The following is a 26198-nucleotide window of genomic DNA, read 5'->3' as shown; positions in this document are numbered from 1 at the left end:
TCTGACTCTTTGCGACCCCATGGGCTGCAGCACACCAGGCTTCCTTGTCCATCACCGACTCCCAGAGCTTGCTCAAATTCACGTCCGTTGAGTCGGTGACGCCATCCAACCATCTCATCCTCTGTCTTCCCCTTCTCCTCCTGCCTTCAATCTTTCCCGGCATCAAGGTCTTTTTCAATGAGTCAGCTCTTCCCATCAGGTGGCCAAAGTATTGGAGTTTTAGCTTCAGTATCAGTTCTTTCAATGAATATTCAGGACTGATTTCCTTTAGGATTGACTGGTTTGATCTCCTTGCAGTCCAAGGGACTCTCAAGAGTCTTCTCCAACACCATAGTTCAAAAGAATCAATACTTCGGCGCTCAGCTTTCTTTATGGTCCAACTCTCACATCCATACATGACCACTGAAAAAACCATAGCTTTGACTAGATGGACCTTTGTTGGCAAAGTAATGTCTCTGCTTTTTAATATGCTGTCTAGGTTGGTCATAGCTTTTCTTCCAAGGAGCAAACATCTTTTTATTTCATGGCTGCAGTCACCATCTGCAGTGATTTTGGAGCCCAGGAAAATAAAGTCTGTCACTGTTTCCATTGTATCCCCATTTATTTGCCATGAAGTGATGGGACCGGACACCGTTTTTGGAATGGGACCGGATTTTCGTTTTTTGAATGTTGAGTTTTAAGCCAGCTTTTTTCGCTCTCCTCTCACGTTCACTTTTAATTTGCCTGCTGACACAATAAACACTCTTCTCCCCAGCACACCTCCTCACCACTTGAAACAATCAGGTGTGTCTGGCAGCTGCCTCAGCCTGCCCCCAGGACTTCTGGCCTTTTATTGCAGCCACTGAAAGCTCTTTTCCAGGCCTGAAATGCTCATTTATGGTTTCAATTATAGAATTTGGATCCTCGTGTCTCTCATTGCCCAGGGCTGTCCAAGTCTATTAACAGTGCTCCAGCGAAATAGATAGCTTTTACTGCACCTTATCTTGTTGCTTTCCACATCATATCTTCCTGTTTCCTGAGAGCCCTGGGAGAATCAGCCCTGTGATCACAAGGCCGTAGAGGCAGGACCTCTTCAGAGTCCCTGGGGTGTTTCTTAATTAGGTGACATCTGGTGCTGTCCTCGAAGTGCACGTGTCCACCCTGGTCCCTCAGCTGAGTCCGAGCAGTGAGCCTTGGTTGTGCCCAGCCTCTCAGGCTTCTCATGGCTCCCAGCTGGCTCTGAGAGCCCCGGAGGCTCATCCAAGTGGTGATTCTGACCCCAGAGGGAGCGAGGCAGAAGGCCTTGGTATGGTTCAGCCAAGATCAAGTGTGACTGGGGTTGAGCTCCTTCTCTTCCTTTTCATCTACTTGAGGCTGTCCTCAGGTCTCGCAGTATCTCTGGCTGGGCTGAGAGCTTCGGCAGAGGAAAGAGCTCCAAACCAGGTCCTCTGACCGGACGCCTCCTCTGTTGGCTGGAAGGGGCCTGGCTGTGGATGGGAATGACCTTGTGCGAGGACATCCTTATCACTTGCCCATTCCCTGATAAAGCGTCAGCAGGGCTGCCTCAGCGCCCCTCCACTCCCCATCCCCGGCACAGCCTTACTCCTCCTCCCCACAGTCAGACTCCTGGCTGCTCCAGCACTCAGAGGGCCAGCTGAGCCCAGGCCTCTTGTCACACCAACTGTTGCTCATTTCCAGAGCCACCTCAGTCTTCTCACTTTGTTCTCCCTCCTGGGTTATTTTCCTGACTCTGCTACTATGCCCTACACTGCCCAGAACCTGGGCCATTCGGACCCTGGGCTGAGTCCTCAGAAGGACAAAGGACAGGCTCCACATTGCCCATCACTCCTTTCCCAGAGTGATGCCCCCCAGAAGCATTCCAGCTCCCCTGTACACACCTCCACTTTCTTCATAAAGCAGTTGCTCACAGCTGGGATTCCCCCTGGGGAGCTAGACAATCAGTCCCCACCACTGATGTTTGCTTACCCCTTTGGGTCTTCCCGTGGGATTAATCACTGGAGGTCCCACCTTCTCTCCAGAGAGAGCCAGGCTGGTCAGCAAAGGAAGAGGCTGATTCATCCAGCAATGAGAGGTCTCCCCTGCACGTGCTGACCAAAGTGCTGTAGGGGCTCCTGCAAGTTCACCAGTCACCTCATCCTGGAGTCCCTTGCACAGCATCTTGAGAGCCAAAGAGCTCACCACTTCCACTCAGAATCCCATAGCTGGAGACTCTTGCTAGTGCACATTTCAGCTCCTTCCTCACTAGCCAGTCATGGCCCAAACCAGACCTCTTCGCACTTTCTACATCACCCCAGGCAGGCCTTCCCTCAGGCTAATCCTGGATTGACCTCCCACTTCAGTCATTGAGATTTCTTTCCTGCATTTGAGCTCACAACGGTAAACACCAATTCTCCACTTCTTCCTTCACCAACAGGGCTGCTTGGCAGCAGAGCAGGATACAATCGCTGAGGGAGTAAGGGCTGAGATGCGGGAGTTGGCAGGGAGGAACAAATTAAATTTGGCTAAAAAACAACAGCAAAGGCAGCACTGATCCGGCAGTGCCCCCTGCTGGCCATAGGCAAGTTTGCATGCAAGTTAAATTCACTCCCTCACTCCTTCCACAAACACCAGCACCTTTCTGCTGACCCTTGATGAGTCAGGGGATCGCAGGAAGCAGACAGGTCATCTAGTCCAGTGGTTCCCAAACGTGTAAAACCGTAGGGAAGTGGCTGTGGATGACTGTGCGTCTTGCCCATTTGACAAAGGCTTCTGGGCTGAGGAGCCAGCAGGGGCTGAAATCCAGCCTATATCCTGCTAACCAAGCTGTGTACCCCAGTGTGGTCTGGGTCAGTTCACAGGGAGGGTTCCCTTTTCATAATTCATTCCAAAGACCTCGTCCTTCTATAACTTGTACAAAAGCGCCGTATGTATCAGCAGCAGCCCCGGCACACCATGCTTCCTTCAAAGAGGGCGATCTTATAAAAACCAAGCTTCTTTAGCTAAATTGAAAACCACCCAGAAGATGGGGAAACTGACTCATCAAGCAGTGAGCGTTCTCCCCCAGGAAATGGTGACAAAGGGGCTTCAGGGGCTCCTGCAAGGATGGAGTGTTCACCAGTGCACCGCAGGGGGAGGTCACCTCATCCTAGAGTCCCTTGCAAGGGAACTTAAAGTCATACATTTAATGCCAAGACAGAGCTTAGAAGCCAGATCCCATCTCTTTGTACTACACTGAGCTAGTTTCAGAAGGCCCCCTTGAGGCATCCTGGCTGCTCTGACTCTCCCACCCTCAGTCTCATCAACTTCCCCCTGAAACTCAGCTACCCTGCACAGTCTCACTTTCTGAGTAAGGTCAGGATCATGGCACAGTGTTTGCCTAAAAGGAGGGCTGCTGAGGATGCTGGCCCCGTTTGCACAGTTTCCTCCAGGTACCTCACTCCCAGGGATGAGGGCAGACATGCAGAAGGGCGGGGAGGTGAGGAACCAGAAGGGTCCATCGGGTGACGTGTAGGACCGGGAACCATGCCTGTGGGTCAGCGAGGCTGGTGGCTCAGCTACTGTGCAGGGGGGGCCTGCTTCGTAGGTGAGGTCCGCCGGGATGTCTGAGCCACACCGTAAGGCACATGGGCGGCCACCGTGCCCATCTCCTGAGCCCCAGCTACGTGGAACATCTGGTCATCAAAGAAGATATGCGGGCGGATCTTCTCCAGAAGGGGACCCTTGGGTGCTCCTGCAAGGAACAGGGCCTCATCCGTCTCCAGGCCCCAGCTGCGCAGGGTCTTGAGAGCCCGGGCCCCCGAGCTGGCTGCACTGCGCGCTGTCACCAAGTACGTGCGTATCGGACACTCCAGTCGCAGGCCCTTGGAGTAGAACTTCTTTTGCAGTCTCCCCAGTGCCTCCAGGAAGCCCTTTAGGGGGCCCTACAAGAAGGCAAAGGAACGCTGTGAGCTTACCCATCTCCCAAACACTTGCCCCCTCACCAGCTGGGCTCCTCCCTATAGCACTAAGATCTTGCTGTCTGTGGTTGGAGTGTGTTTCAGGATCCCTAAACCTCTCAGTTCTGCTCTGCCTGCTCGGGCCACTGCATGCATCAGTTGGATTGTTGGTACCCGTGGCAGTCTAGGTGTCCACACTGCTATGATTGAAAAAATATACCTGTGTCAGAAAAAACATACCCGGGCCACTGCTACTGTAACAGCCCACCAGATACGTGGGTGTCCGTCCTACGGCTCTGTAGATGTGGCTTTGGTACTCATCAGCAGGGAGGAGATTAAAAACATTTAGTAACTATGGCATGGCACCCTTCAAACAGAATGGACTCTAGTTGCAAACTACTGGGACAGACAGATCAATGAATCACTGCCCAGTATCAACACTGCTGCCGGGGCATGTGGGTGGCTCAGAGCATCATGCTCCAATTTCGTAAGGTCAGGGAAAGGATTTACTTTCTACAGTGCCCGGAACAATGAAACTTCATGAGGAAGTGTGAATAAAGAACCAGAACATGATAAAGAAGAAAACTGTAACAGCAGTTGGACATCAGGAAAGGTAGGCCCCTCACTTACTGGGTGACCTGGGGAAAGCAGAGGTCTCCTGGGGCTCTGCCTCCCACTTAGTGGGCGAAAAAAAAAAAAAAAACTGTCCTCCTCTGGATTCCCAAGGATTTAGGAAGGAACCAAAAATAAAGGAAGTGAAATGAATACTTGGGGGTCATAGCTAAAGCCAGCTGAGCTCTTGGAGAGATGGACTTTGGGGTTATTGAGCACCCAGATTTTTCTTAAAAGCATAGACAGGAGCTCCCCAAGGGCTGGAGAATCCCAGTAGTTCCAACCCCAGGGAATTTCCACCAGCTCTAGGTCGTGTTATGTTCTCAGGGAGACTCTGAGTAGTTTGGGGGTGAGCGAGGATCCCCGAGGCCCCAGCCAGTGGATGGAAGACAGAAAGTGAGCAGGGCTGGTATGGCCCAGAGCAGACGGGCTGCCCCAGACCTCACACCAGCTGGATCTCCCTGCCCCGAGGAGGGGCACTTGTCTGGCTCTTCCTTTCCTCCAGTGAGGGAATCAGGGGCTTCTTGAGAGGACGGGACCCCGCTCAGAGGAGTAGGGGAATCTCAGAGAGGGAAGGGCAGCTTCAGAGAGAGAGGGTGAAGCATTCAGAGAGGGATGGGGACTTCAGAGAAGGGATGGAGACCCAGGAAGAACATAGAGGCCTTCAGAGAGGGGGTGGGAATTTAGGAGGAGGATGGGGGCTCCAGGGAGGGGATGGAGACCTCATAAAGGAGCTGCAAAGAAGAGGCAGGGGCTTCAGAGAGCAGCTTCAAGGGAGAATGGGGGCTTCGAAGAGGGGGTAGGAATGCCATGAGAGGGGTGGGGGCTCAGAGAAGAGGCAGAAGCTCATTGAGGGGAGCCAGGGGTCAGGTGAGAGGAAGGAGCGCTGGAGGCCTGGGGAGGGGCCCTGGCTGGATTCTGGGCTGAGCTCGGGGTTTGGCTCTGGACTGGAGGTTCCAGTCAAGGGCAGGTTCTGGGGAGCTTCCTTCCTCCACCCAGGGGTTCCGAGGAGTGTTTGGAGCACCTGGGCCAAAGGCTTGTTCTCGTGGGCCTTCTCATGCTCAAAGAACCTGTCCAGCCCATGGGCCTTCACGATGCGCTCCGACTCGTCCGAGAAAAGCACAGCGTCCCCGTCAAAGGCCACACGCAGCTGACTCTGGGACACAGCCACATCCCTGCTGGGGCTGAAGATGGTGGCCGCTGCGATCCCTGCATGGAGACAGGCAAGACCGTCCGCCCTCGTCTGGGTAATCGGTGCCCTGACACCCACCTCAGCTGCCTGGGGGGCCGGGAGAGGGCTATCTCACCCTCTCCTTGCCCCACCTGCCTCACCCAGGACTCAGGGCCCAGCGAAGGAGGGCCAACATTCAGAATATTACAAAATAGGCCAGTAAGAGTGGGCAGTGGAGGGAGTTTCCTGTCAGTCCAGTGGTTAAGACTCCACACTTCCAGTGTAAGGGACACAGGTTTGATCCTCAGTTGAGGAACTAAGATCCCACATGCTGCATGAAATGAGGTCGAAAAGAATAAAGAAGGGACAGTGGCTTTATCTCTGAGTAGGGCTCTGAGGACCCCGGCCTATGCCAGGGTTTCCCCTTCAGTTGCTGCTTTGAGGGAAGGTCTGGGGGGAGGGGGTCCCAGAGAACAGGAGGGCACTTGAAAGACATAGGGCAGGAGCTATTAATATTTATCAATCAGCATGGGGGACTTTCAATACTTTCAGTTCAGTCGCTCAGTTATGTCTGACTCTTTGCAACCTCATGGACTACAGCACACCAGGCTTCCCTGTCCATCATCAACTCCCGGAGTTTACTCAAACTCATGTCCATTGAGTCGATGATGCCATCCAACCATCTCATCCTCTGTCATCCTCTGTCGTCCCCTTCTCCTCCTGCCTTCAATCTTTCCCAGCAACAGGGTCCTTTCCAATGAGTCAGTTCTTCCCATCAGGTGGCCAAAGTATTGGAGATTCAGCTTCAGCATCAGTCCTTTCAATGAATATTCAGGACTGATTTCCTTTAGGATGGACTTGTTGGATCTCCTTGCTGTCCAAGGGACTCTCAAGAGTCTTCTCCAACACCACAGTTCAAAAGCACCAATTCTTCGGTGCTCAGCTTTCTTCATAGTCCAACTCTCACATCCATATATGACTACTGGAAAAACCATAGCTTTGACTAGATGGACCTTTGCTGGCCAAGTAATGTCTCTGCTTTTTAACATGCTGTCTAGGTTGGTCATAACTTTTCTTCCAAGGAAAAACGTCTTTTAATTTCATGGCTGAAATCACCATCTGCAGTGATTTTGGAGCCCCCAAAAAATAAACTCAGTCACTCTTTCCATTCAGTTCAGTTCAGTTCAGTCACTCAGTCGTGTCCGAACCTTTGTGACCCCATGAATCGCAGTACGGCAAGCCTCCCTGTCCATCACCAACTCCTGGAGTTTACTCAAACCCATGTCCATCGAGTCAGTGATGCCATCAAACCATCTCATCCTCTGTTATCCCCTTCTCCTCCTGCCCCCAATCCCTCCCAGCATCAGGGTCTTCTCCAGTGAGTCAACTCTTCGCATGAGGTGGCCAGAGTACTGGAGTTTCAGCTTCAGCATCAGTCCTTCCAGTGAACACTCAGGACTGATCTCCTTTAGGATGGACTGGCTGGATCTCCTTGCAGTCCAAGGGACTCTCAAGAGTCTTCTCCAACACCACAGTTCAAAAGCATCAATTCTTCGGCGCTCAGCTTTCTTCACAGTCCAACTCTCACATCCATACATGACCACTGGAAAAACCATAGCCTTGACCAGATGGACCTTTGTTGGCAAAGTAATGTCTCTGCTTTCTAATATGCTAGTCCAAACCCACTGTTTCCATTGTTTCCCCATCTATTTGCCATGAAGTGATGGGACTGGACGCCATGATCTTAGTTTTCTGAATGTTGAGCTTTAAGACAACTTTTTCCCTCTCCTCTTTCACTTTCATCAAGAGACTCTTTAGTTTTTCAATACTTTGGCAAAGCCATACTGGTATGGACAGTTGAATCAGTCCTCAGTGGAAGTCAGGGCCCCCCAGGCCACCACTGTCCTTCCTGGGGCTCCTCACAGGCCCCTGATGTAGATCTACAGGGGGCCAGGAAGGACTCCTGACCCTGGCTGGGCCTCAGTTACTCTCTTACTGTTGGTTCCTGCAAGTCCCACACCCTTTCTGGACCCAGATAAAATTAAGGATGCCTCAGCTCTGTCCAGGGATCCCAGGCTTCAGTCTGGGGTGGGGGCACTGTGGGCACCCCCTAGTCTGCCAGGCATGCCCTATTCCCTGGCGGCTCAGATGGTAAACAATCTGCCTGCAATGCAGGAGACCTTGGTTTGATCCCTGGATCAGGAAGACCCCTTGGAAAAGCAAATGGAAACCCACTCCAATATTCTTGCTTGGGAAATCCCATGGACAGAGGAGCCTGGCAGGCTACAATCCATGGGGTTGCAAGAATAGGACATAACTTAGCAGGTAAACCACCCCCACATGCCCTACTCAGGGCTGCCTGGTCTTTAAAGTTTCCCTGGGGTGACGTGGGTGGCCATAGGAGGCAGCACTAATGACGTGTGACTCTGTGTACAGACTCTGGACTTCTCCATGGGGCCCAGTATGCCTGTTGCAAACCCCAGCTTCAGGCTAGAGCTCACTGGATGACAGAGAGCAGTTTCAGGAAGCTGGAGACCTGGGCAGTGTGTTCAGCCCATCCTCGATTCTTTACCTCTCCAAAGGCCACGTCAGCCCTGCTCTTTGGGGATCTAGGGTCTTTAGGCCTGGGCAGAGGCAGAGCTTTGGGAGGAGTGAGCAATGCCAGCTTCACCTCACCTCCACTAAGCCTGAGGATGCTATAAGCATCAGGCCAGGACATCAGGCCAGATTCTTTCTCAGCTTTGCCAGTGCAGAGCCAGGATGAACCAGAATCATCTGATCTTGAGCAGGGCCTCCCTCCTGACTATGCCCTGCTCCCCAGCCTGGGCTTAACTTAAAGACACATAGAGGGACTCAGGCAGGACAGTACCAAGGTCCCAACTAGAGGGTGTGACATCTGTCTAGGAAAATGGGTTCTGCTTTGGGCTGAAAGAAAGCCTCTTGGAGCCCCAAGCAGCTCAGGTGAGTAGGCCTCGGCAGGGAGAGAGGACAGGCTTCTAGGCAGGAGATAGCATGAGAGAGGAAGAGGTAAGTGAACACATTGTTGGATGCAAAGCAAACTTATAGTTGCCAAAGGGGAAATATTGGTGGGAGAGGTAAGTCAGAGCTTGGGAAGAACATACACACACTACTATATATAAGATAGAGAGCCAACAAGAACCTACTGTATAGCACGGGGAACTCTATTCAATATTCTGTGATAACCTATATGAGAAAAGACTCTAAAAAAGAACGAATATATGTATAACTGACTCACTTTGCTATACACTTTGTGAGACAAGTACTGATCTCCTTCCTCACTGGCCCAGAGAGGGACAGAGGCTGCCCATGGTCACAAAGGAATCAGAACTCCTACTGACCTGGAGGATTTTTTTAGAAGGGAACAGCTTTCTGGGCTGTAAAGAGCGTTCCCACAGAAACTGACATCTGGGTGATGTGGATGAGTAAAATCACCCTTTAACATGGTAGGGCAGGAGGTGGGAGAGGGAACTAGATGGGCAATGAGTGAAACAGATGGGGCCTTGTTCTCAGGGTTTACAGGACAGGTCATAGGAATTAAGGGAGGGCCTGCCCTTCCAGTTACCATGGCAACCCCTAGCGCCTGCGCAGAGCCTTAGGACCGGGCTGCCCATCTCTGAGACTGGCTCCTCACACTCCTCTTTGCCAGATCCCCCACACTCTCCTTCTCCAGCTTGACTCACCTTCATCAATGGCTTCCTGCACTTTTTCTGCATCAGCCGACAGGTAGAGGTTGGTGTGATAGGCCTTGAGGTAGCAGATGGGGCTGTTGCCGCCTGTCATGCAGAACCTCTCAATGAACAGGTCTGGGGAGGAGGTAGAAAGTAGCCAGGTGATGTCTGGGTCAACCCTCAGCACCTCAGAGTGGTCCCTCTGTGTCCAGTGGATGCCATCTTGGTTCTGAGTGGTGGTGGGGCAGCAGAGCGATTCTCTGAGCGATTTTAGGCCAACATTCCCTCTCTTTGAGCCCCCCCGACTCCATCCTTCATCCACGAAAGGGGATGACCACATCTCTGAAGGGGCTGCCTGGCTCACAGTAATATCCCCTTGTCAGGGAACCACAGTACTACAAAGGCAGGTCCCCAGACACGTGGCTTGTGGTCGATCCTTCCTCATCATAGTCGATTGTATTGGGGTAGGCACCTGCCTCAAGCTGGGCCAGGCAGATTCTCTTCCAGTCTGGGCTGATAGTCACCTGGTACCCATGTCTGTGCAGATTGTAAAACTTTGCTTGTCAGTCAACAGCTGCTGCTCTGAACCCATGGAGTTACCCCGTCATTGCCCCAGCCCCGCACACAGGACGGTCCACCATGGAAGGGCAGAGCAGGGGTCCTTCAGGACCCTGCCTCGGCACCATAGGTGGTGTCTGTCCTGATTTCTCAGTGCTTGTGTCACAAAATGGGTAAACATTTTGAATATCACCCCTGCTTCCAACAATTTGAAATTAGGATTAAAATAATGCCAACTCGCTCTCTTGATTGCTGAAAATAAGGACTTGTAAACTTGTAAATTTGGGCCATATTCAAGAAAAACAAAGAAACATAGTTTGGAGAAAGAGAAAAAGAGACAACAAGGGAAAAAAGAATGGATTTTCTGAGAGAAGCAGAAATTAGGGCTCTTGTGGTCCAGAGAGAAAAAGAGCCCTGGAGAGATTACCAGTACTTGGATTCAGGCCCTTTGGGCTCAATTTTACTTCCTTCCCTGTGGTTCCAAGAGGCACTCCAATAACCTAGTAAGAAATCATTCTCTCGAGTTAAGGCTGGCTCTAGAGGGTCCATTACTTTCAATCAAGAGTTTGGACTAAGACACAAAGTCCCTTCACTCTGATGACTGCACCTGCCTCCCACAGCAGCCCTGTAAGACCTGTCAGCCCCACTGCAAAGAGAAACTGAGGCACGGAGACAGCAAATATCTTGTCGGATCACCAAGGAAGTGGGGCCTGTGCAAGGATGTGCTAGAGCTGGCTTGTACCAGCTTGCAAGGGCCAAATGCTAAACATTCAGGGACTTTTGGAGCTAGTTAGATTGTTCAGTTATTGGTAGCTTGACATCAGCCACAGTGGGAATATTTACACCCTGAAAATGGCAAAGCTATGATCAGAGTTTGGGGGGGTTGTTTTTTGAAAGAGCTTATTCACCAGCATCCCACTTGGCTTAAAATTCCAGTGGGTATACCTGCACACTGCAGAGGTGTGATGCCAACCCTGGGTGTCCGCTAGGGATCATGTCATGGCCAAAGCTGTCATGCTTACCATAGTGGTTGATGCTGTTGATGAGACGGACACCCACTTGAGCATGGTTGTTGGTCACCAGGACAATGTCGAAGAGGTCCTCGCTCTCAGGGTACAGCTCCCGCAGCTGCCTGTTCACAGCCTCCAGAGCCTGGATGGGAAAGTGGGTCCTAGAGCTCAGACCCCCCAAGGACTGACGCCTGGTGTTAGTAGCCAGGGTTGGGGATGTGGGGTGGGCTGGGATCCAACACTGGGAGGGGAGGGGAAGTTAGGGGCTGGACTCGAGGTCAGATCAGTGGACATGGACAATCACCTCCTAATCTCTGTCCTTGTATGGGTTGATTATTGCCCATGCAATAATGCAAATTATTAGATTTCGATGCCTCACTAAAAGGGTGAGTGGAAGTCGAAATTCAGCTCAGGTTCCACGAACTAAGCTGGTTATCTGAGGTGGGGCTGTATTCGTTCAGGGGATGGGGAGGACTCTTCTTCCCACAATGGCTGTCCCCTTGCCAAGTCACGGTCCTGTGGGGTAGCACTACCCAGAGGGGACCCTTTTCCTTTATTCAAACCCCTATGGGAGTGCTTTTCTTTTTTAAAAAATAAGAAGTAATTGAGATTTCTTTAAACAAGTAAAAGCAAATTCAGTAGATAATAGTAAATACAAAATACAAAATAATTCAATGTATTAGATCAAGGTATTTTTCAGTTACATTATTATGTTCTTCTCTAAATAGTTAACCTGTAATAAAAGACAGTGTTCTTTGGGGGGACTTCCCTGATGGTCCAGTGGCTAAGACCCTGGGATCCCAATGCAGGGGGCCCAGATTTGATCCCTGGACCGGAAACTAGATCCCACATGTGACAAGTAAGGGTTCGCATGCCACAGTTAAGACCCAGTGTAGCCAAATAAATAAAGATTAAAACAACAACAACAGTGTTCCTTGGATGAATACTATGTCTGAAATTATAACAAGATTTGCAGCAGAATATGCTTTTTTATACATTCCTTTTTTCATATTTTTTCCATTATGGTTTATCACAGGATATTGAATATAGTTCCCTGTGCTATGTAGTAGTAGGACCTTGTTTATCCATCCTAAATGTAATCTACCACCCCCAAACTCCCATGGGAGGGCTTTTAGCTAATGTCCATGAAGGTTTTGTATGGCCAGTGGTGGGACTGCCCCTCACCTTCACGAAGGGGAAGGCTGGTCCAGGGCTGAAGGGCTCATTCTCGTGCTCCAGCTGGTAGCGCACGTATTCCTCCACGCCCTGCTCCGTGTAGATCCGTTGCTCCTCATCCATGCGGAACAGGGCTCGGGAGGACACAGCAATGGTGACGGCATTCTGAGGCTTGGGCTGCAGGGATGCAGGAGAAGGGGCCGACCCTCAGACTTCCCTGAGGCAGGTCTCAAGTACCAGCCCCTCTGGGAACTGGGGACAGGGAGAGGCCCCAGGCCCGGCTTCTGCCCTAAGGAGCTCAGTCTTGGGCAGGGACAGACCTAGATTAGGATCCCCTCTGGTGAAGAACCCAGCTGGGGACTGGGGGGAAACGATGACTCCCCATGGAGGAGGACAATCTGGTGAGAGGCACATATCCTCGGGGAGTTTGCAGTCTAGCTGGCCATCTTGACATGACAGAAAAATGAATACAATGTAAGCAGCCAAAGTATGATTGATGCTCAAGATGGTCTTCAGAAGGGTTCCATTATAAAATGGGAGCTACATGCCCTTGGGAAGAAATGGTGCCCAGAAGCATGACAATTATAGAAGAAAATCTGTCTCCAGCCCAGATCTTTCTCCTGAGCTCCAGACTGTTATTTCTAACTGCCCAGTTGACTAACAAACACTCAGACTCATCATGCCCAAGGCTGAATTCCCAAGGACAGCAATCTGTCCACCCTCAAGCCTCAGCTCAGTGCTCCACACCACCAACCACTCATCACCCAGCCCAGAGCCGGGAAGTCGACCTCAAGTCTTCCCTCTTCCTCTCTTCTGTCCCCCATCAATCAGTCTCCAGAACCTATCCACTCCACTAGAATCCATCCACTTCTTCCTGTCTTCCCTGCCATGGACCAGCCATCACCATCTCTTATTCCCTCCAATATGTGGTCCATATTGTTATCAGGGGATTTTTCTCAAATTCAGATCTGATCATGCCCACCCCCTTCAGTAGTGCCCTCTGTGTGGTAAAGAACCTGCCTGCCAATGCAGAAGACATAAGAGATGCAGGTTCAATCCCTGGGTTGGGAAGATCCCCTGGAGGAGGGCATGACAACCCACTCCAATATTCTTGCTTGGAAAATCCCATGGACAGAGGAGCCTGGTGGGCTACAGTCCATAGGGTCACAAAGAGTCAGACACAAATGAAGTGGCTTAGCACACACGCACATACTGTCATCAAATTCTTCTCACATTCTGAACAGCAGCCTTGAGGATGGAGTAGGAGGCCCTCCATGACAGATCCCTACCTCTGTCTCCTCTCTTACCTTCTTATTACCCTGCTTTGCTCTATCTGACATTTCTCATGTCTGAGTACATCTTCCCCCGCCCCTTCTCTGAACTTTTGCACTGGATGTTTCCTCTGACTGATTTGCTGTTTCCCTGACGCCCCATCCAGCTAACTTCTACTCAACCCTCAGGTCTCAAACTACATGTCATCTTTACAAAACCATCCCTTATCCCTAGTAAGGGGCTTGCTACCTTTCCTACCAATTTCCTTTTTAGTAAAAATTTAGTAAATTTAGTAAATGTTTTCCTTTTAGTAAAATTCATTGAAGTAGATCCTGACACTAAGGAAATGCTGACTCTCTTGGACTTTGGTAGTCTGTCCAATCTGCTGGTCACTCAGCCTACAGTTGGGATAAATTTCAAAACACCATGTGGAGCCATTTAAATCTTTCTGCTCTGCTGTAATATTTTCAATAAACCTCTGGTAACAACAACTATCGTCGTTGTCATGAAGTCGCTCAGTCGTGTCTGACCCTTTGCGACCCCATGGACTCTAGCCAACCACGCTCCTCCATCCATGGGATTCTCCAGGCAAGAATACTGGAGTGGGTTGCCATTTCCTTCTCCAGGGGATCTTCCTGACCCAGGGATCAAACCCGGGTCTCCCTCATTGTGGGCAGACGCTTTAACCTCTAAGCCACCAGTGAAGCCCAAACAACAACTATATATATACATAATTGCTTATTTGTTGTTGTTACTTAGTTGTATGGCAGAAAGTGAAGAAGAACTAAAGAGCCTCTTGTTGAAAGTGAAAGAGGAGAGTGAAAAAGTTGGCTTAAAGCTCAACATTCAGAAAACTAAGATCATGGCATCAGGTCCCATCACTTCATGGCAAATAGATGGAGAAACAGTGGAAACAGTGAGAGACTTTATTTTTTGGGGCTCCAAAATCACTGCAGATGGTGATTGCCACCATGAAATCAAAAGACGCTTACTCCTTGGAAGGAAAGTTATAACCAACCTAGATAGCATATTAAAAAGCTGAGACATTACTTTGCCAACAAAGGTCCGTCTAGTCAAGGCTATGGTTTTTCCAATAGTCATGTATGGATGTGAGAGTTGGACTATAAGAAAAGCTGAGTGCTGAAGAATTGATGCTTTTGAACTGTGGTGTTGGAGAAGACTCTTGACAGCCCCTTGGACTGCAAGGAGATCCAACCAGTCCATCCTAAAGGAGATCAGTCTTGGGTGTTCATTGGAAGGTCTGATGTTGAAGCTGAAACTCCAGTACTTTGGCCATCTGATGTGAAGAGCTGACTCATTCGACAAGACCCTGTTGCTGGGAAAGATTGAGGGCAGGAGGAGAAGGGGACAACAGAGGATGAGATGGTTGGATGGCATCACCGACTCAATGGACATGATGAGTTTGGATAGGCTCCGGGAGCTGGTGTTGGACAGGGAGGCCTGGAGTGCTGCAGCTCATGGGGTCGCGAAGAGTCGGACATCACTGAGCGACTGAACTGAATTGAACTGACTTAGTCGTTAAGTCATGTCTGACTCTTTTGCGACCCCAAGGACTGTAACCCACAACTCTCCTGTGTCCATAGGATTTCCCAGGCAAGAATACTGGAATGGGTTACTATTTCCTACTCGAGGGGCTCTTCCCAACCCCAGGGACCAAACCCAAGTTTCTTGCATTGCCAGGTTTTACCACTGAGCCACCAGGGAAGCATGATTGCTTATTTAACTATTTCTATTTCTAGGCAGAGTTCTAGAAGCAGGAACCATGCTTAAGTTCTGAGGGAGCAGGAACAAGAGTTATCTTGTTCATTTATTGTATCTCTAGTCCTCCAAACTGTGCTTAGCATATAGTAGGTGCTCAGTAAATATTTAATGTCTCTGAACTTTTAAGTAATATATTTTAATGAGAGACAGTATTTGCCATAACAAATTTAACAAGAACTAGAAACTCCACTGCAGTGCCCTTATCTATTCAAACTGCTTGAAATACAGTAGATGCTCAGAGAACACTGTTTGAGTTGATGCAGATTTGACCAACGTTCATTGGTTTTTTGTGCCAAGCACCTGGGTTCTGCCTGAGGCTGATCCTGGTAGAGACTCGGCTCCTGCCCTGAGAGTCGGAAGCTGGTGGGGGAGAAAGACGGGTAAACAGAGGTGCAAAAGGGCCTGAAATGAATGCTAAAACCAAGCGAAAGCAAAGTTCAGAGGAAGCTGCTATGGGAGAGGAGGCATCTCAGCAGAGCCTTGAAGGAGGAGTGGGGTGAAGGAAGGGATGAGGAGGTGTGAACACACGCCATGCCTTCACAAAGGTGAGCAGAGCCCTGTGCATGGGGGCAGAGTGTAGCTGAGCCCAGAAGAATAGGCAGGTGCCAGAAGGCCTTCTTTCAGGGGCCCATGAGGGTCTCAGAACTCCTCAGCACCTCCCATGGAATAGGGAGAAGGGAATGCCACCACAGGCGGCAGCTGGATCCTGCATAATCCCTGGGGAGGATGAGAATGCAGGTCCCCAAGGGACTCACCGTTGTCTAGAGAGTCCCACCACATCTCTGTGACTTGAGCAATCCTGGGACCATGGTTCCCATTGGACAGATGAGGAAACAGGGACTCAAGTTGGGGGCAAGGCTCCTAAACGGACCTTGCATTGTGGCCTGCTCCTAACGGCCCTGCTGGCCACGCAGTCAATCCCATTTTTTCCCTCTGGAGTCAAGCCTAGGTCCCAATCAGTTGACAAGACTGAGTGATGATCATGTGACAGGCACTGTGTGGGGGACCTGGCAGGAAACCATACAGATGTGACCCCTGCCCCCAGGGAGCTTATGGTCTACCCCCAAGGCAGAGGTCCATGCCCCCTGCAGAGGAACACTGTCCAGTAGACCTCTCTGTGAAAATGGAAATGTCCAATGCTGTCCATGTGACTGGATGTGGCTAGGAAGCCACTTGAAATGCAGCCAGTGAGAAGGAGGAACTGAATCTTTAATTGCATGTCATTTTAATCAGTTTTAAACTTAAGTAGCCATAGTGGCTAATAGACCTTTAGAACCTCAAAGTAGGAACAGACCAGAGTCCCCAGACTCATGAGGCAGACCTCAGTTTGCATTTGACTTTTACCCCAGTCAAGACAGTGTGTGGGGCCAGCAGGGAGAGTCTAAGGTGTTGGCAGGACAGGTGACCGTCCTCTGGGGCTCAGCCCAGTAACTCTGTCAGCTGCCAGCCACTACCCGTGTCTGTGTGTCCTTGGGCTGGGTACCTCCCAACCCCCTCAGCCACTGTGAGCCTTCACGGAAGGAAGGTAAAAATTAAAAAAGGGGGGTAATAGAGGGATGGCCTGGGATGGTAAGGGTACAGTTGGGGGGATGGGGAGACCCGCTCTCATAAACCCAGGAGGTCTGCTGGCCATCAAGGCAGGAGCTGAGCTTGCCTTGCCCCCTAAGCTTACTGCCCCAGGGACAGGCCCATCACCCCTTCAAGGACAGAGAGCTAGCTGCCCTCCCAGCCCCTTCAGGCAGGTTCCCAAGCCTCCGCTCCAGCCCAGGCAACCATCCAAGGTCTCGCTCCTCACTTTCTGTCCCACAGTCCCTGCCAGACTGCTGTGTCCTGGGTCTTCTCCGGCTGACCTGCTTATATCCCATTGCATCCCACCTCTGGCCATTGCAAGGAAAAGGTCCCAGCTGCCTCAGTCCCAGGAGCCTCCACTTCCTTCTTTGACAGATGGAGAAAAAGGCCCAGAGACGGGCAGAGTATTACTCGAGGTCATCCAGCAAAGCCACGGCAGAGCCAGGATAAGATCCTAAGCCTCTGGCCTCTGTCCACACAGCAGCACCACCCACCTCTACTCCCCTTGTCAATCACTCCTGGAAGACCCCAACCCCCACTACTTCAGCACTGTCCTGGATGCTTCCCTACCCCCCTGCCCTCCCTTTCCAGATCTGGGGAAACTGGTGAGGGGCACCATGCCTTCAGATGGAGGTTTCTAAGGGTAGGACTCTTTACCCCAAAATGGAGAGTCCCAGGATGGGACCCTGCTCTCCTGCTTAGCTTGCTCTGACTCTGTACAAGTGAGGAGGAGTCTAAGGGTCTAGGGCCTTAGCTGCTGTGGGAAATTCAGATCCCAGCTGGGAGACAGGAACAGCCTGTCCGGACTCCAGGCAGAGCTGAAAGAACAGGGAAAAGGGGCTGCTCAGAGCTGGGAAGAAGCCAAGCACCTAGAGATGTCTTCGGACCTCGCTGCAGAGGGAGGCCACCCCGTCACGTACCATCAGGTGCACCTAACCCTAACCCTAACCCTAGTTAGAGGAACCCTAGTTCCTCCAGAAATCAGGAAGAAGTCCACACACCAGACTGAACCGTGGGTCAGAAAGACCCTGTACGCCAGACCAAGGTCTCAGTCTAGGAGCTCTGGGCTCCAAGGAGCCAGGTCCCACCAGCTCTCTCTGTCTTTCACTGGAGTGGTGGTGGGGGACCGGCTGGCTACTGCTGCTTCAGGGACAAGGATTGAGGCATCATGCAGGGCAACCTAGCCCCACCCTGCCTGTCCGAGGAGCTCGCATTGAGGCCCTGGGCTTTTGCCTGTTGGGCCCAAGATAGGAACACAGCCACAAGCTGCTGTTTCTAGAAGGACTCAGAGGCAGAAGAACTGCTGGAGGAGAGGGGAACAAGACAGGTCTGGACTGAGGAAGTCCTCTGACCTCTTGAGGTGAGGGCCTCATACAGACCTTCGGGGTTAACTATTTCACTCAGGAGCTGGGGGATGAGAATAGGCCTAGGCCAGACCAGCATGGGGCCCAGGAGGCCCAAAGCCCCCAAAATAGCCTGTGGGGGAGGGGCTCCCGCAGGAAGGAGTAGGGGCCAGGAAGCCGCCAGTCTCCTTGCCTCCCAGAGGATGACAAGCCCAGGGACTGACCGAGAGGTCATACCAGACAAGAGGTCATAACTGACGACTGGGCCTGAGCTCCCGGAGGAAACGGACCGGTGTGCTCCACTCACTACCCTCGTCTCCATCCCCTTCTTTCTATCCCTCAGACCACGACATTAGTCCAGCTTCCTCCCCAGGCAGGAACCAGCCTCTTCACTGCTCTGCCTGTTACCAGGCACACCCTCTCCAAGCCATCCACAAACACAGCCTCACTTTAGCAAAGTGACCTTGCTAAAATGAAAACGAACCAAGTTAATCCCTTGTTGAAAAGTCCTGTGGTAGCTCATAATGGTTTTCATACTTGTTTAAAAAGTAGGTTGACATTTGATGCAAATAAACTTTTTTGGGGGAGCCCCAATATGTAAACCCTATCGTACCATATTTTATTGGTATAAATTCATACCATGAATTCAATAGGGCTTCCCTGATAGCTCAGTTGGCAAAGAATCTGCCTGCAATGCAGGAGGCCCTGGTTCAATTCCTGGGTCAGGAAGATCCCCTGGAGAAGGGATAGGCAACCCACTCCAGTATTCCTGGGCTTCCCTTATGGCTCAGCTGGTAAAGAACCCACCTGCAATGCTGCAGACCTGGGTTTGATCCTTGGGTTGGGAAAATCCCCTAGAGGAGGAAAAGGCTACCCACTCCAGTGTTCTGGCCTGGAGAATTCCATGGTACAGTTCCATGGTACAGAATTACATGGTACATGGGGTCACAAAGAGTCGGACACAACTGAGCGACTTTCACTTTCACACACATGAATTCAAATGTATTATGTATTCAGATGTTCATGGTATATTTATATTTAATGTCCACCAATGAATACAGGAGACCAGTGAGGATTTAAACTTCATCATCTAGTCAGTTTGTTTATGTTTCAATTTGCTGGTTTTTGCACAGCATTGAGAAAGTCCTGATTCATACCAATAAGTGGCTGCGAATGGTAAAAAGGCTTTTTTGTTTTGTTCTATTTTAAACTACAAGCTTTGGGAAACTCAACCACAATTGTCAGCAACCTCACGATACTCTTCTATTAAAACAGATCACCATAAAAGCTTTTTTCTGAGGTTTGCTTAAAAAGATAATCAACCTGTAGCATAAGGTAACACATTGGCAGTCTCCAAGGTGCTAAAATGTCCAATAACACATTTGAGTGAGCTGAATTTTATCACATATTTTTACTTTTGTAAAACATAGTTTGAGGAAGAAAGAAAATGAATTGACTTCACCTGTGAGCAGACACCCTGAAACATGGGTCTTCATGGAGCCTAATGTTAAGACCTCTAACCCCATTGAATAAGATCTGGATTTTTTAATGCGGCACTCAAGGCCCTCTGTGGGTCTCTGGCATCTCCCCAGTTCCTCTCCTAAAGATCCTGCATTTTATTTTCTCACTCAGTTTCAAAGACATCGACCATGTGTCTTTTGCTTATCCTGTTTCCCTGTCTGGGAAGGTCCACCTACTCAGGCTTTAAGATCAGCCCAAATCAAGCCACCTCTACAAGAATTCCTGAGTTGGCAGTCACTGCCTCCCTTACGCTCCCACTGCTAAGGTTTTCACCTGGGCATTCACCATATCTAGGGTCTCTGTGAGCTCCTGGGGCAGGGACTCAGCCTAATTCATCTCTCAATCTGCACTGCTGAGCAGGACTGGAGGTGCAGCAGGGAACGACTGTTGACAAGGTGGGCCTCGTGGGAGGGAAGCAGCAGGGTGCTTTAAGGTCAGTTTAGAGCTCTTTGGAGGATGCTCTGAACCAGCTTCCATTCTCCATCCCCTTCCCAGGCTCTGAGATCGGGGAAGTTGGTGTGAGCAAGGCCCAGGAACCAAGCGGAGACGAGACTCCTCCGCGTGAGTCCTGGAGGGCTGAGGCGACCACCTAGGTAGCAGAAACGCTGAAGCCAGCGAGGGCTACCCTGTGAGGGGAGCAGAGCCGGGAGCTGGGGCACAGTCCAGCGCTGGGACCCCAGAGCCAGGGACGCAGAGCCCTAAGCTCAGAGCGCAGATTCCAGTGCAGCTCCCTTCTCTTCAAACCCAGGGAGCCCAGCACCCCGAGCCCGAGCCCCAGCCCTGTGCGCAGGATGGCAGAAACCGGAGCGCACAGCAAGGAGCCGGGTTTACAGAGTCCGGTTACCTGAGCCCCGGCGCTGCTGCAGGCGCCGCTGACCGGCTTTGCCAACAAGTGCTGCCCCCGTGCCCCGGGCTGGGCCGCGGCCCGGAGCTGGGCCCTGATGACAGCATGGGGGAGGAGGATCCTGGCGTGGAACCGGAGTCCCGAGATAAAAAAAAACACCCGACCAGAGCTCTTAAAATAAAACGGAGCCTGTGCCAACGGCCTGGCATATGCTGGTGATGAGGACCTGCGTCCCTTCTCGGAGGGAAGCCACGGGTCCCTCTCCGAAGGGCTGACGACCCCTCCGGGTGTGACCCTCACCCTGCCCCGTCCCATACGCATGCCCTGGTCTTACCGATTTGGGTTTCTTCTGGGGCGCGAGGTTGTCATAGAAAGTCTTGGCTTCCTCCCAGTGCGGGGCGGCGGCGGTCTCTGCTCCCGGCCCGGGCTCGCGGGGCTCCCGGGGCTCCCCGGGTTCCATGCTCGGCTCTGACCCGGCCTGGCGGGAGCAGGAGGCTGCGGAGAGCGGAGCCGGCGGGACTGGGCTGCGGGAGGGAGGGAGGCGCGTCCCGGGCGTGAGAAGGGGGCGGGCAGCGGCGGGGAGAGTGCGCGTGCGGGCCGGCAGGAGGGAGGGCAGTGCGCTGGGTGCTCAACCCGACCAGTCGGCAGTCGGTCTGTAGCTGCTGTTGCTGGTGGAGTTGTATTTCGGGACACTGAGCTCTTCTTCCCCGACCGCCCCAAGCCTAATGAGGGTTTGGACCCTTTGGCTCGCAGGACTGGGCCTGAAGCCAGGCCTTCAGGTTATTGAGGATTCGGGATTGCGGGGATCCTATTCTTCGCAGGCAGTCAACAGCACCGGAAGAAGGGGAAGCCTGACTTTTTTTTTTTTTAAACCCAGGGTGGTAATCCACAAAGGAAAAAATGAAATTCTAGCCCCCCCTCCCCCCCAAAATAAAAAAGCTATCCCCTACCACCACCCCGGTCTTTCCCCTCTGATGCCAGGACCCTGGAACCCTGAGCGATGTCTCCTCGGTTCCTAAACAACTTCGCTGAGGGGGAGGAGGTGGTGGATGGACAGCTCCATCCACGAGCAGGAACCTGCTTCTAGCTGGGGCCACAGTGGAGGGCCCAGCCCGTCAGCTCCCCCTCCAACAAGGCGGAGGGACCCTTGAAGTCGGTGGCAACCTCAGGCTCCCCTTGGCGGGGCCAGGGACCCAGACCAGACACTCCTGGTTCCTACTGGCCCATCGATGGCCAACAGGGGGCGCACCCTCCCAGGCCCTACCGGCTGAGCTTGGTTAGTTACAGGCCTTAAAGAGGTGAGAAGGAAGGATAGAAGAGAAGCCTAGGAATCCAGGAGTCCTGGACCACCGTCTTGTAGTTCTAGAGCACTGTCCTCCTTGGTGCAGAGCCCGAGGTGCAGACACTGATGCCACTCATCCCAAGGCATGGGTTAGGAAGTGAACAAGGGACATCCCTGTGTGTGTCTAAAAGAGTGCAAAGGTGGATGGGGGCAACAGGAGAAAAACACTGGCTTAGCTTGGAGGAAGTATGACTGGGAGGGGGTACAGAATGCACAGGTCTGCTCACCCTCCATCATGACCTGGGAGGAACCAACCAAACTGTATTGGAAGAAGGGAGAAATACAGTAAGTCCCCTGCATCCAAATGAATTCCCTTCCAAGAATACATTTGTAAGTTCAATCTGTAAGTCCAACAAAGTTAGCCTAGGTACCCAACTAACACAATCGGCTATATAGCACTGTACTATAATATGTTTATAATATATTTCACATAAATAATGCACATAAAACAAACACAAAAAATGAAAGAAATATTTTTAATCTTACAATACTTTGAAAAGTACAGCAGGCTCCCTCAGCCCGCGAGGCCGCGCGCAGGCAGGTCCCGCGCTGCCCCGCGGGAGGGGCCTAAAAAAAAAAAAAAAAAAAAGTACAGCAGTACCAGCTACATCATTACTGTTTTTAAGCTTGCTTCCAGACATTCTGGGCTTGAAATAAAGCTACTGTACTATTGTGCTCTATACAGTGCTATAAAGTACACAAAACCACAAGGCGGCACCCATGTGACAATACACACTAGACACATGAACTAACTGGCACGACTGGACAGGTGGTTGTACATTCACATCTTCATTCATAACTTGAAGGTTTGTATGTAGGGGACTTACTGCAATCATAACAAAACATTTTAAGATTGAGGGAAGTATGTTTAGGGTTGTCTTTCTCCACTCACGGTAGATTGTGTCCATAAATGGCCCCAAACTCTCTCCCATCCTGCTTGCCCTTTGGCAGTGTGACTTCAACATTCCTCCTTTCCAGATGTGGCACCGAATCTAAATTGGCCCAGTGTCTTGCTTTGACTAACAGAGCGCTGTAGAAGTGATGTGTGGTTTCCAAGCTTAAGCTTTAAGAGGCCTTGCAGATCTTTTTTATGCCCTCTTGGGAGTCAGTTACAGTGTAAAGAAATCTGAAAAGGTCACATGGAGAGGCAGTGAGGCCCTGGAGGATCAGAAGTCAGTGGTTTCTCAGGCAGCTGTCAGCTGCAGACATGTGAAAGAGATCATAACTGTTCCAGTCACAGCCCAGCTCCTAATGGGATGCCCTGGGATGAGTAACCCCAGCCAACAGCCTGTGAAGCAACAAAACCTCCCAGCTGAGCCCAGCCAACCCTCAGAATCATGAAGAATGATACATTTTTATTGTTTCCAGCATTAAGTTTTGAGGTGTCTTGTTACACAACAATAAATAATGAAACTCTAGGAAAGTCCATTATTCTCAGGTGCCTCATGGAGGAGGAGAATGTATAGTCGTTACTTGGCTGGCAGTGAGTACCTGATGCAAAGGTGAACCATCCCCTTGCTGTCTAGTGACCTTTGGCCTGTGTAGCCTGGGGTTGAAAGGAAAGATCTGGGCCAATCAGATTTCTCTTCCTCAGGAATTGGAAACTGGGAAACAGAGGTTGGATAGTCAACCATAGGAACAGAAGCTAAGAATACTACGGAATATAGTTGGCTTCTAAGAAACCTAGACCGGCCTTAGCAAGCTGTAGTTATTTGCAACATAAAGTGAAGAGGAGGCAAAAACTCTGTGAGCAGATTGAGCCCATCAGGATATAAAGATGGAAGCAATGTGCAGAGGGCAGAGACTCCACAAAAGAGAAACCATGCTGTCCTGAGAGGGAGTTACTTCTGGTACTGACAGTTTCCCAAGTCCTAGCTTGAAGCCTGGCTATAGTGCCCACCTCTAAATTTCCATGAGATTCTCCACATTACTTCTACAAATGCTCCTCAGAAGTTGGCGGCTATTGGATTTGCTGACTAGCATCCTTTCTCACTCTCTTCTTCTAGTAGCAGCTCCTGTCTCCCTGGTCACAGGAATAGGCATGTGTCGTAGACCTGCCCAATGGTAAAACCCTATTTCCCTGGACACAGTGATTGAGCCAGGATGGGCACATGACCTCAGCTGCACCACTCACTCTCCTATACTCTCATATAGGGGTGCTGGGAGATTTGCCTCTGTCTTCTCCAGGGTTATTAATTTGGGACAATGTGAGCCGAGAACCCATCTTTCCCTGCGGCAGGTGAAAGCACAGGAAAAGCCCATCTAGGGAGGACTCAGGATTCTACCTGAACTGCTCCCCTGTGGGCTGGTCCTTAGCAAGACCAGGGGTGGACACCACCTCCTGCTCTCTTGATGAACAGGAGCTTCATCCTTCACCTGTCCTCCTCCCCTACTCCTCCTCTACCCCCTGGCCTGCCAGGGAAGACCCTCCCTCCTCTGAAGCACAGAACTTGAGTCTGTTACCTCCGCTTTCCCATTCAGATTTGGATTCACTCCCCACGGATGAGAATGCATGATAAACAGTGGCCTTGAAGTTAAGAGATCTGAGTTCAAGTCCTGGCCTTACCATCCATTCTCTGATCCTTCATTTCCTTCAAAAATGTTTTAAAAACAGAGATGTAAGTGTGTGTTCAGCTCAGCTGGCAGGGAATTGCATGGGAAGCTGTTTGGTGACTATGATGGCCTGTGTGGACACGAGGGGCCAGTTGCTTGAGATCTGGGAGGGCTTCACAGAGGAGATCACTGAGACAGGGGCGTGGGTGGCCCAGGGAGGGGCAGTGGCTTGCGCATAAGCACAGAAGCCTAAGAGATCCCTTAGGGAAATGGAGGGCAATTCACAATGATTCATGTGCAGGAGGAGTGGTGGGAAGCAGAGCAGGCTTCTGAGGTCAGCAGGTGACAGGGCAGAGAGTGACTCTGAAGGAACTTATTATACTGGAGCAAGAAGCAGGGCTTGGAAAGCTAACATGGTCAGGTCCATGCTTTAGGAGGAACACTCTGGTTCTTCAGGGCCAGATGGCGCAGAAGGCAAATGTGAAAGCAGGAGGTGGACTGACCTGTGCCCTCAAACCAGGCAGGAACAAGGCTCTCCCTCCCTCCAGTGTGGCTTCAGCTGGAAACAGCAGCCCCCCAGTTCTCTGAGTCACCTCCTTAGGTTCTGTTGCCCTGAGGCCAGGTCAGCCTCCTTCCTCTGTCCTAATTGCTTCCTGTCAAGGGAGCTGGCCCCCTCCAAGCGTCCTTGAGAAAATCCTTGTAAAAGTAATTGAGCGTTTCAGGAGGAAGCAGACACCTTCAGCTGACCGCTCCCCCCTCACTGGCCCCCACTCCCTGCAGGGAACAGTGCTTCTCTGGCTATTGAGGGGGGCTTGTTCTAAGAAAAACACTGCCACCAACTCCCATCCCCACCCCACCACCTTTGGGTCAGCGTAAGCGGGTCTCAGGGCTCTGGGCTCCTGTGGATGGTGGAACAGTGTCTGTACTACACAACACCCTGGGCAGGGGGGCAAGCAGGGGCTGAGATCCAGGCTCTGTGCCCCTTGCCAAGCTGTGAACTGGGGCATGACAAGGCTGATTGTTCAGAAAGGGGTATGTTGGTCTCATTAGCTCAAATGTGCCATCTACTGGCCTAGCTGCATGCTTATGGGATTGCTACATTCCAAGGGGCACCTTTTCCTAATGTGTGCCAAAAGCACCAGGTGGACTGACTAATTGTAGTCCTGACTCTCGGCCTTTCTCCCGGCTGCCCTCTATCCACTAATGGCCCATTAACTCATGTGGGCTCTTACCATGTCTTCCGTTGGATAGAAGGAGAAACTGAGTCCAAGGCCTGCTGCCACTAGCTCCCTTTTGGGGAGAGTACTCTGCCCCCAGGCCCCTCGGGTCAGCGTCTGGTCTGGCACTGATAAATGGACCAAGGGCTCCCAGGAAAAGCTAAACTGAACCAATCAGATTCCCTTGCTTGAAAACTGAATTAAGAGAAACAGAAGGGAGCTGTCAGTCATTGATGAGTCTGGATACGAAGAAGCAGCCGCTTTGTGCAGGGAAATCAAGGGGGTCTTAAGAAAAACTAAAGAAAAGAGCATAGAAGCGAATATTGCCAAAGGGATGAGAACCCTCAAGGCCCAGAGAGGAGAGGGCAGAGGTCTCACTGACAGCTCCTGTTTTATTGAGGCCCAGCCATTCTTGTATTTCCATCTTCAGGGTCCCTTGTCATCCGCTCACCCCTTGCTTTGAACTAGCTTGAGTGGGTCTCTGTTCCCTGTAACCTGGAACAAGGACCTCTGCCCCAAGGAGGATGCCAAGGTTCCCCCATTGTGTGAGCTCCCTCAGGTCTCTTCTCCCCTTTTCTCCTCACCCCAGCCCTGTCTCCACTGGGGGAAGAGAAGAGGCCCCCAG

The 26198-nt window shown here is 51.2% G+C and overlaps 1 protein-coding gene across 1 annotated transcript; it reads right to left on the bottom strand.

The window, feature by feature from the left end:
• Positions 1–509: 509 nt before the first annotated feature.
• NT5C1A (5'-nucleotidase, cytosolic IA) lies at positions 510–21118 on the bottom strand. Its single transcript, XM_043878284.1, has 6 exons — positions 20796–21118; positions 12140–12307; positions 10967–11096; positions 9399–9521; positions 5551–5735; positions 510–3899 (listed from the first exon to the last, which is right to left on the bottom strand). The coding sequence occupies exons 1-6, from the start codon at positions 20919–20921 to the stop codon at positions 3534–3536; spliced, it is 1098 nt and encodes a 365-aa protein (XP_043734219.1). The 5' UTR covers positions 20922–21118; the 3' UTR covers positions 510–3533.
• Positions 21119–26198: the final 5080 nt, after the last annotated feature.

Source organism: Cervus elaphus, chromosome 20, assembly GCF_910594005.1.
Source record: "Cervus elaphus chromosome 20, mCerEla1.1, whole genome shotgun sequence".
Classification (NCBI taxonomy): domain Eukaryota; kingdom Metazoa; phylum Chordata; class Mammalia; order Artiodactyla; family Cervidae; genus Cervus; species Cervus elaphus.
This window is presented reverse-complemented; position numbering and strand designations above follow the sequence as displayed.